The sequence below is a fragment of the Leptonychotes weddellii genome, chromosome 7 (genome assembly GCF_054177405.1).
Source record: "Leptonychotes weddellii isolate Sample4059 chromosome 7, ASM5417740v2, whole genome shotgun sequence".
Classification (NCBI taxonomy): Eukaryota; Metazoa; Chordata; class Mammalia; order Carnivora; family Phocidae; genus Leptonychotes; species Leptonychotes weddellii.
Window position 1 is genome coordinate 101316347 of NC_138375.1, and position 11470 is coordinate 101327816.

The 11470-nt window shown below is 38.0% G+C and overlaps 1 protein-coding gene across 10 annotated transcripts in view; it reads left to right on the forward strand.

Moving 5' to 3' along the window:
* PDE4D (phosphodiesterase 4D) overlaps positions 1-10555 on the forward strand; it is a 1043384-nt gene extending 1032829 nt beyond the window's left edge. For all 10 annotated transcript variants that reach the window (XM_081826831.1, XM_081826832.1, XM_081826830.1 and 7 more), the window contains 4 exons: positions 3160-3314; positions 4188-4310; positions 4801-4983; positions 5710-10555. In XM_081826831.1, the coding sequence (XP_081682957.1) occupies positions 3160-3314; positions 4188-4310; positions 4801-4983; positions 5710-6126 (878 nt within the window). In that variant the 3' untranslated portion in view covers positions 6127-10555. The remainder of the gene's footprint in view (positions 1-3159; positions 3315-4187; positions 4311-4800; positions 4984-5709) is intronic.
* The last annotated feature ends 915 nt before the right edge of the window (positions 10556-11470 follow it).

Below are 11470 nucleotides of genomic sequence, written 5' to 3' on the forward strand. Positions count from 1 at the left end.
TGCGTCAGTCTTTTTCAAGGACAGTACATGTAAATAAACCCATAAAATGTAAATGGAATCATAAAGTTTTGAATAGAACATGCTGGAGAGTATTTGTCATAACAAAAGCATTTGACTTCACAGCATTATTTTCTGAAACAATAAAGTACCGTCAAAAGTACAGACTATATATAGTATTACATTTTACTTGGAAAACAAGTAATTTTTGTTTATAGCAAGGATGCCTAAATTTTAGGGAAAAAGATTTACTCACATTGGTCATGTGTTCAAAGCATATGGCTTTGATTTCCAAGAGCAGAGACATTTCACTATATTAAAGTGGAGCTGTATTTAGCTACCAGTATACACGCTGTTTTATTTCTCTAGTCTCATTTTAAAATAAGCTTTCCATAGCTGTATCTGTGGATTATATATAGAATGTTATTTTTCTGCATAAATCTAACACTTTCATAATAAGGATAAATTCATTTTTATCAAATGTGATTATATAAAATACTACAGAGATTGATATTTTATTCAACAAAAAAATACTGAGAGCCTACTCTGTGCCAAACAACGTTCTAGGCATTAGGAATATATGGGTGAATGAGGTAATGGCCTGGCTTTGAAGAGCTTGCATTCCACTGGAAGAGAATAAACTGTAACACATGAATATCAGATGGGACTAGTCCCATGGAGAAAAATAAGGCAGGTTACAGGCATAGGGCGTTAATGAATTGAGGGAGTGAGCCAGTTTTAATCCTTTGTCCTTGGCAACTAGATCTTAAAACTACCACTTCCCTTCCCTGTTTCAAGGAGAAATATTTTGTTCAGAAGTGCTGGAGAAACCAGACAACCATGCACATTACATGAATAACTTTTCATTTTATATAGGGTCTTAAGTCTCTAAGTGGGTTGGGAGGTCTTTGGAAGAGATTGTTAAGACTTGAACAGAGATAATGACAAGTCAGGTGGAATGTGATCAGCGCCAAATCAGTGGTACAAATTATAAAGGACTTTATAGCAAAAAGTGAGCAGTTCTGCCTGTGGTAATCAGGACGGGCTTCATGCAAGAGGTAACTTGTACTGGGCCTTGAGGATGAATGGGTTTCAACAGAAATGTTCTATCAACTATTTTCTCACCCACCCCCACCCCCACCACCACCTTCCTGTACCTTAGAGCAAAGTGTGAAGGCAACTTTCTGGTGATTCCCGAACCTTCAAGGACTCTATGTAGAAGTGCTGCAGTAGTGTCTTTGGAGAAAAACTTCTCAGGAGATGCATAATCTTACCTCCTTTAGATGTGTCCACGTGCCTTCAGCCCTAAAGAGTAGAAAGTTAAATGACTACCCTGAGATTCAGTTGCTTAAATGCTGCCACACGTTCATTTAAAAATCAGTGGTCTTCACCACCTTCTTGTTAACAGCCCCAAAACTGGAGAGGCAGGGGAGACCCACTTGTAAGGAATCTTTTCACCACCTTTCTGGCCAGTCTGGATTCTTAGTAAACGTCAGGAGCCAACAGCTTTCCAAGGCAGGCTTCGTCAGGACTCTTGGACTGCCCTCTGTGTGCAAGGCCATCTTTACATTGATTAGAATTGAGACTTGTTGTTAGAGCATCCATACCACAGATCACCCTCTTCCTTAAAGTAACAATCCTCACCTTGTTCTTCCGTAGGCTCCACAGCCTTATTTTCTTTCTTTTTTCTTCATGAGGTATATAAACCTGTCTGGGTTTTTGTAAGCCTGAGTCAGGTTGGTGCATTAATGCCTCTTATCTATATGCATATTTATTCCCTTACGAGAACCCTAAAAGTTGAATTGGGCATTATTTGTCCAGTCAGAAAACATTTGCCTTCTTTCCAATATATATCTATTTAATAGGATTCTACTGTAGAAACAAAAATACCAGGGGCTAAGATCCTATATAGTGTTAATTTTTTTATTTCTATGTTTAACATCTATAGATAAATGTTCACAGTTAGAAGCTTTCAGAGACCATTTGAAAGTCAGACCTGACCAGATACTATCTGAATGAATGAGTGAACACTATTGTTTTATCCCCCCAAAAGAGACCGTACATACCTACTCCTTAGTACTCTAAACATCTCCATTCCTGTAGTTTGAGAGCAAAAATTTAGATGTGTAAATTCCTATTTCTATAGTCCTGGTAAATTCATAGGATTTCACAATAGAAATATGTCTTGAACCTCTCTTTTCCTTCCTGGTTCCTTTAAAATAGTCATTGAGTAGCATTGGGTATTTGTTTCTTAGAAATGAATATATATTTCCCAGGCATTAGTCAGGAAAAAAGATCAAATACATGTGCTTTTGGTCTTTACAGTGACCTAAGTGGAAACAGAATAAAGCACCAATTTTTTTTAATGACTACCTTATGGGGTTGGTCTACTATTTACAGGAACCAGGAAAGGAGCAGGATCTTACTGCCTAAAATACAAAGGTCCAGGGCAGTCATAAGGGAGCAGCAAAATCTTCACCATGGAGTTATGTAGGCAGCTGAACACCTGTCTCTGTGAAGTCACGAGCATGCAGGTGGGAAGGGCTATATATCTGTATGTAGCGATGGCCATGGTACTCGGGAAAAAACATGGAAAAAATGAGTAACACTTCGACTTCCAAAGCTGTGCTATGGAAAAAAATGAGTAAGAGCAGATGAACAAATCTAATATTGTTCATTTGTTCCAGACTGTTCTTGAGTATAATCCTAAATCACAGGATCCTTACACTCTATGAAATGTTGGGAAGGTGGTCCACAGTTAGCAGGAATGTGCACCTTATGCTCTTGAAATGTTACAGCTGTTAGAAATGATGCCATGTTCTGCTGCCCATGGAGCTGCCTGTGGCACATCTGGAGGGGAGGTTCAAGAACATTCCGCCCAACTCTTCTTCCACTTTAGAAAAGCGGCAGCTGAGGACCGTAGACTGAAATGACTGGTCGCATGTCAGTAGCATTAGAATTCACCCCCAAGATTCCAGTGCTCCTTTCCACGGTTACACTAACTAGTGTTTTCTCTCCTGGGTGGTGTCATGTCATGGTAAGGCTAACGGGATGCTGAGGGGAAATTGTTTCTTAAACCCAAACTGTCTCAGAATATGAAGACCAAGATAAACTCAGAAAAAGTGGCTTTGCTTATCTTCTATCTCCTTTCTATCTTTCAAGACTCCGAACTTGCCTTGATGTACAATGATTCTTCTGTCTTGGAGAACCATCATTTGGCTGTGGGCTTTAAGTTGCTTCAGGAAGAAAACTGTGATATTTTCCAGAATTTGACCAAAAAGCAAAGACAGTCATTAAGGAAGATGGTCATTGACATTGTAAGTAGCTGATAAAAGCAAAAAAGAAAGTTGTAATACAAGTGGTTTTTTTAAAAGAGTAAGAATGAGGTGAGTATCAGGTAAATGGAACCCTGTGTTTCAAAACTTCACGCTGCCCCTTACGTTCAAGAAGCCGCCTGTGCTGTGCAATGAGGTTCTCCAGTAGGTTTTCTCCTTCCAGCGGTTTGGAGTTCAGAATAGTGACAGCTTGTCGTAATCATTCTAGTTTAATTTTGAACTTCTCCAGTCTGGTGGCAGGCAGGGAAAATGACTAACAAAAGCAGTTAGTTCAAATGGATTTTCTCCACTTGTGAAATGGAAAATAAATTTATGTCAGTAGACGGTGCTGTTTGCAGACATCCATGACTTCTCTTTATGCATATTATTCACGGTAATTACGAGACACAGGAAAGCCTCTGGTTATCAGAAACTTACTGTGTTAAGCTTTGTACCTACAAAGGTAGGAATTATCTTCTTGGAACAGCAGAAAATTAACCATTTTCTGAAGTATTCTGTGAGCAACGTTGAATTACTTGGTCATAGTTCAGGGACCACTTTCTAGTCCAAGGAACAGAAAAAACTTCAGAACATGTGCTGATTTCTTATCTATGGGGATCTCATCCCCTTTCTTCACCACGAAAGTGGTTGCTGGGTGCTAACCTTCTGTATATTGCACATGTTTATCTGGGCTTCCAGAAAACCTACAGCAAAGCCCAAGAGGCTGCCCGAAGGAATAGTACAGAATTCCCATTCACTGCTGTTAGATGCCATAGTGTTCCTCCATTTCTTTCACGTTCTGTGTTAATGTTTTCATGTGCAAATTCTGGGGACTTTTCCTCTGGACTTTGTTACTTACTAAAATACTCTTTTAAGGTACTTGCAACAGACATGTCAAAACACATGAATCTACTGGCTGATTTGAAAACTATGGTTGAAACTAAGAAAGTGACAAGTTCTGGAGTTCTTCTTCTTGATAATTACTCTGATAGGATTCAGGTAAAACATCATTTGAATTTGTTCTGTGTTTGTGTGCACATGTCTAACTTTGTTAAGAGTCTAACTTTGATAAGATTTTTGTTTCCTTTCTTCCAGCTTATAATTTTAGTAATTTTAAGCAGAATTTTTTAACCAAATTCTTAATCTTGAGAATTAACCAGATAAAATTCTATTGGTTTTTTTCATTTGCATTTGCGTTAAAAAAAAAAAAAAAACCTAATGCCTCACAAAACCGACCACTTAAGCAGCCCTGAATTTAATCAGCCATGCACACATAAGCAGTTTCAAGTGATATTTAGGTATGGTGGAAGGGACATTATTGGGGGCTATTAATACAAGTGTGAACCATACACAGACACATCATAGTTGAGCTGTTTGGAAGGAATCTTACACTACATGTATTTTTAAGTGTCACATTCATCCACTGTGACTTTCTATTAAAAAAAAAAAAAGAAGCAGCAGGTGCTGAATAAAGTGTCTCTTTTAATAGGTCCTTCAGAATATGGTGCACTGTGCAGACCTGAGCAACCCCACGAAGCCTCTCCAGCTGTACCGCCAGTGGACGGACCGCATCATGGAGGAGTTCTTCCGCCAAGGAGACAGAGAGAGGGAGCGGGGCATGGAGATCAGTCCCATGTGTGACAAGCACAATGCATCTGTGGAAAAGTCACAGGTGATGCATTAAGCATAAACTTTGCAGAGAGAACACAACTCCAACCTGAACATTTGATCGCTTTGTATACACATCACACAGTATTTCATTGGGTCTTTAAAATTACTTTGTTTTTGACAGGCTCAATTTCACTTCAGTGTTTATGAGCCAGAAAACTCTCATTCTTATTATTTTTATTCATATGGTCATATATTCATTTCTCATGACATTATATTTATCCATTATGACCGTATTCATATAGTATACACATATATAGAGATTTTGGGGCCATCTGAACTCATAAGTGAACTCAGTTATATGAAGCCATATAGAGTACCTGGTCTGACTTTACTTATCTGGACTCACCTATAAATTGGCCATTCTAAAATAAAGTCCAGGTCTAATGCCCAAGCCCTACTTATATATAAAGAAAGGGAAATTTTTTACATCATAAACGTACTCTTGAACTAAGAGTTCTTGCTAATTTTCACCAGCTAGTAACAACACTTTTATATGTTCTATTGCCCAAAATAGTGACTATTATACCACACTCAGGTCAGAAGTCTTCTGTTCAGTGTTATGTTTGTGGGCCATGTTGTATTTTTTATATTTTAACATAAATTATATATATGTATATAAATTGATATAATTAGATACATAATCAGGTATATTTGTAGGATCTCGTTCACCTTTTCCATTGTTTCTTAGTCCCAAGTCTTATACTCAAATCGGAATTTTTTTTAATAGGTGGGCTTCATAGACTATATTGTTCATCCTCTCTGGGAGACATGGGCGGACCTCGTGCATCCTGATGCCCAGGACATTCTGGACACTTTGGAGGACAATCGTGAATGGTACCAGAGCACAATTCCTCAGAGCCCCTCCCCAGCGCCTGATGACCAGGAAGAAGGCCGGCAGGGTCAAACCGAGAAGTTCCAGTTTGAACTCACTTTAGAGGAAGATGGCGAGTCCGACACCGAAAAGGACAGTGGAAGTCAGGTGGAAGAAGACACTAGCTGCAGTGACTCCAAGACTCTCTGTACTCAAGACTCGGAGTCTACTGAAATTCCCCTTGATGAGCAGGTGGAAGAGGAGACAGTGGGGGAGGAAGAAGACAGCCAGCCCGAAGCCTGTGTAATAGAAGATCATTCTCCTGACACGTAACAGTGCAAAGAATGTCACGCCTTTTCTTTTTCCTTTTTTTTTTTTAAGTAGAAAAATTGTTTCCAAAGTGCATGTCACATGCCACAACCATGGTCACACCTCACTGTCATCTGCCAGGATGTCTGTTGAACAAAACTGACCTTGACTACGCAGTCTCGCGCTCAGGAATACTGTAACCAGTTTTTCACCTCCGTGTCATCAGAGCAAGGGGGGGACATCTTCACGAACAGCATTTTAACAAGACTTCAGCTTGGTAAGAGCTGACAGAGCAGAGAAAATCAACTCTAAAATGTTTTCAAGGGAGTGTGGCTCATCCAGCAGCCCAAGAGTTGATAGGCTTTGGGGTTTCTTTACTTTTTATTTGTTCGCAATATTTTCAGCAGAAAGAAGGCATTACACAGACAGAGTGAACTCATGGATGAAGCAACAAATGTGTCAGGAACAGGACACAGCACGAATCTGTTACCGGGAGGAAGATGAGCCACAGAAATTGCATAATTTTCTAATTTCAAGTCTTCCTGAAACATGACTGAACAGTGCGGTTCAGTGAGCTGCACTGACCTCTACATTTTGTATGATATGTAAAACAGATTTTTTGTAGAGCTTACTTTTATTATTAAATGTATTGAGGTATTATATTTAAAAAACTATGTTCAAAACTTCATCTGCCACTGGTTATTTTTTTCTAAGGAGTAACTTGCAAGTTTTCAGTACAAATCTGTGCTACACTGGATAAATCTAATTTACGAATTTTACTTGCACCTTAGAGTTCATAGCAATTAACTAATTTGTAGTGATTCATTGTTTTATATACCAATGACTTCCATATTTTAAAACAAAACCCAACTTTATGTTGCAGGAAACCCTTTTTGTAGGTCTTCATTTACTTGGCTTTCATTTCAGTCTTTTCAGAGTTGCTCCCACTGACATTTTTTTCACGGTGTACAAAGTAAATATTTGTTCTGTAATACTTTGATGTGCATTCTGTCTACTGTGTCTTAAGCCTCATAAACAATCATCAGTTGGTGTTGTCTGAAGCAAGTAAGAGATATATAAATACCCGGTAGCTAAAATGGTCAGTCTTTTTTAGATATTTTCCTATTTAGTGTCTTCTGGTAACTTTTTGCTGTGTCAATAGACCCTCATCTCACAAGTGCATGTCTTTGTAATAACCCACACATTTTATGCTCATTTTTGTTTTCACAGTCAGTTGTAGTAAGAAAATCTTTTTCCCCTTGTGCTGCTTTATTCTTTAGTGTGTGTATGAATCTCTGTCCATGTTCACTAGATGGGGTCTTATCAAATATATCACCACCATTCTGATTGATTAAGAGAAGGAGGTAGTCAGGCTAGAGTCACCATTCATTTCGACCACAAGGCCATACATAATGACTAACTTTTACTCTTGATTCATAGAGAAAAGTTAACAGCTAGCTAGGTGGTTTTTAACAATATTAGCAGAATATATTAACAAACAAACACCACTACAACTAATGCTCTGTTTCCATGATTTCACCATGGGATTAAGAACTATATGAGGAATATTCTTGAGAAGGGATTTTAAGCGTAGCAACTACTCTTCCTTAATTGGACAGCCACGTAATGTAGAAATTGCTTTCTCAGTTATCATTGGTCCATAAGTATGTCTTGTAGAGGAGAACTTTAAATGCACCGAGGGAGAGAAGTTGATGACGCCATTGGCACCAGAGGTTTGGTAATATAAGGCCATCCTGAAATACTAGGTTGGGTAAGAGGATTCTACCAAAGTAACAGAGATGGCTCTTGGCTGCATTTAGCACCAAGAAATGTATTACAATTTTTGGGATTACTTCCCAGTATTTACCTTCAGTTGGCATCCTGTGGTACTTACTTACTTTGGACTTTCTTCCCATTTCAGCTCTTAATAAAGTGTTTGCCTTCTCTATGAAGAATTTGGAGCCCAAATAATCATTTCACATTGATATCCAAAAATTGAAATAGAAACCAAAAAGGTTATCTGACCAAATGGAAAATAAACTGTCAAGAAAAGTTATAACCCTGAAAAACATTTATATTTGGGATTTCTCAAGGAGTCTACTGGGGACTAATAACTAAGTCATCAGCCTGGGAAATGACCCAAAGCTGAAGATAGTCCCTATTTTAAAACCCTGAGATCCACAGGGGAAACTTTGATAGAAAAATTATGTAGCTCAGATCTGTTCTTAGAGCAGAACAGGAGTCAACCAATTAATTATCAGATTTCCACTCTCCTCTCCCTGAAAAAAAATAAGTAATCTTTCAAATAAAGTCCTGTGTTTAGCCAAGTGGTTTTGCAAGAACATTTGGAAACTTGTTTAATTTTATTTGTCCTTGATGGAGGTCTAAAAAAAAGGCAAACAATCTAGAGCTTATTCCTTTATCCAAAATATTGTCATTCCCTCCTCTCACTAATGCTTGGTATTTCCCCCACAGAGTGCCTAAAATCTTAATAGGAAAAAAATTAAAGTAGCAATATATCACAAACAAATCCAGACCTGGAAGGATTTGTAACTGCATTGAAAAACAGAGGGGGTTTTTTTGTTTTGTTTCAGTTTGTTGGTTAATAATGGTCACATGTGAAGATACTGGTGGACAATCAAATTGTAGAAAAGGCATACATAATATCTAAGAGACAGGGACTAATGCACTGTACAATCTGCTTATCCTCTCCCTTCTTTCTCTTTCCTTCTCTTTCGCCAAAGTGTGCTTCAGAATTATACACTGCTTTAAAAAGAACATCCTTATACAAGTGGCTTTACATTTCCTAAAATGCCATAAGAAAATGCAATCTCTGGGTACTGTATGGGGAAAAATGTCCAAGTTTGCATAAAACCAGTACATTTCAGCTTGCAAGTTACTAAACACGATAATGCTGTTTTAATTTTCTTTTACATCACTTAAGATTCACAAGAAAGTAATGTAGATAGAACAAATTGCAGACAAGGAAAAAAAAACTTGAATGAAATGGATTTTACAGAAAGCTTTATGATAATTTTTGAATGCATTATTTATTTTTTGTGCCATGCATTTTTTTTCTCACCAAATGACCTTACCTGTAATACAGTCTTGTTTGTCTGTTTACAACCATGTATTTATTGTAATGTACATACTGTAATGTTAATTGTAAATTATCAGTTCTTATTAAAACATCATCCCATGACGGGATGGTGTTGATATATTTGGAAACTCTTGGTGAGAGAATGAATGGTGTGTATACATACTCCTTGTACATTTTCTTTTCTCCTGTAATATAGTCTTGTCACCTTAGAGCTTGTTTATGGAAGATTCAAGAAAACTATAAAATACATAAAGATATATAAACTTAAAAAACATAGCTGCAGGTCTTTGGTCCCAGGGCTGTGCCTTAACTTTAACCAATATTTTCTTCTGTTTTGCTGCATTTGAAAGTAAGGTAATGGGTGGGGGGGCTAGGGCTGGGCATTTTACATCCAAGCTTTGAACCAATTGGATTTCAGCTGGAAGATTCTGAGACCCTTCTGAGATACAAGCTTTTAACTTGCCACGAAGCAGCACTGCATACGTAACGATTCTTTCAGGAGCTCCTTCAGGTAGTTACATCTGATTGTTGGGTTTTTTTTACTTTCAAACACTAATTGGGAAAATATGTTCTTGTCCAATGATAACAAAGCCTTCTTGGCTTCTTAAGCACATAGGCAAATGAACTTGATTTGAAACTAGAGCCTCAGGCCATATGTGTTGGTCAGTCATTTATTCATCAGCTTCCTGTTACGAGAATATGTAATAGGAAAAGATCATTTTTTTTTAACCCTAGAATTTTCCAACTAAGACCAACCAAATTTCCATAATGTGTGTAAATCCTAGATAAAACACAGTTTTTATATGATGCCAATTCACACAAAAACGATTCACCGTTCTCTAGAATTTGTTTCTGCGAAACTGCTATGGCTTTTGAATTTTAAAAAATTAAACTTGGAATAATGGCCAGCTCCCAAAAGTTATGAAAAATTCCCACTGGGTGGCATGGAAACTGCCTCCCACTCTTGCCCAGCCCTCAGAGCACTTGACTTAGCGAGAGATCCTTTTTCCAGGAAAAAAATGAGCCTCCTGTTATTTTATTTTATTTTTTTGACACAAACTGTAGATTTTAGCAGCCCTGGCCCAAAGGAATTTGATTACTTTTGTTTTAAACAGTACAAAGGGGACACTATAATTATGAAAAACATCCTTACTGATTTTGGTTGTTTTTAATTTTATTTCTTAGGATATGTTTTCAGAGTGGTAAATTGTGTGTGAGCATTACAAATGATGATGATTCTTTTAGTGGTTTCTTAGCCTCTCTTACAGCCCATGGGGATAGTACTGTACATCAATACCTTCATATGAAATTTTTATATGCAATGAAAATAAAAGCATGGGTTGATTCTGCCTATTTATGACTCGATCTTTTACAAATAAAAGACTGTTCATTTTAAGTTGTAGGTTATTCAGCCCAGGTTTTCAAGAGTGATGCAGATGGACGAAGTGAAATGAAAGAATAGTGGCATAAGTTAGTACTGATACTCATAATCAAACAAAACCAAATTATGTCGATTCACCTTGTTCTAAGGGTTCAGCAGAGAACAAGACAGTCTCTGCTTTCCTGAGCCAGACTCTGGAAGGGGCACAGGCATTAAACCCTTCCAAACGCAGGTCACCATCAAGTGCTCAGTACAAACGAAGAAGCTCCTGTGCTGTGATTAAGCGGGCGCCCGAACTTCATCTCTTCTGGACGGCCGAAGAAGGCTTCCTTAGGAAAGCGATCTGGGACTGAGTGCTGAAGGGTAGTGAGAGGTAACCAGGCAAGAAGGGAGAGTTGACAGGAAGAGGAAGGGGGGGGAGGGGAGGGGTGGTCCAGATGAGAAACCACTTGCAGAGGTCCTTAGGTATCAATGAGCTTGAGAGCTCCGGAGAAATGGAAGGAAAGCAGCCCTCCCCCGTTACTCTTTATTCCTTACCCTGCTTTAATTTCCTTTACAATGCTTATTACAAACTGGCTTATCTATCTGTGTATTTGTCCATTCTCTGTCTCTCCCACCAGAACAAAGCTCCATGAGAGCAAAATCTGCTTACATCTGAAACCAGCCTTGTGGACTCTTAAGTGTTTAATACTTGTTTAATAGAGCCCCCAAACTGATAACTGGATAGAATTCAATCTGATAAAACATTTTGGGGTCTTAGAGAATTTGTTAAGTTGATACCATAAAAATATTCTGGTGGTTGTTTTTGAGCTTGCTAAGATCCCAGATAAATAAAGTTTAGAGGTTTTTTTTAATCTTATTGCTAGCCAAAAACTCTGCTTGCCTCT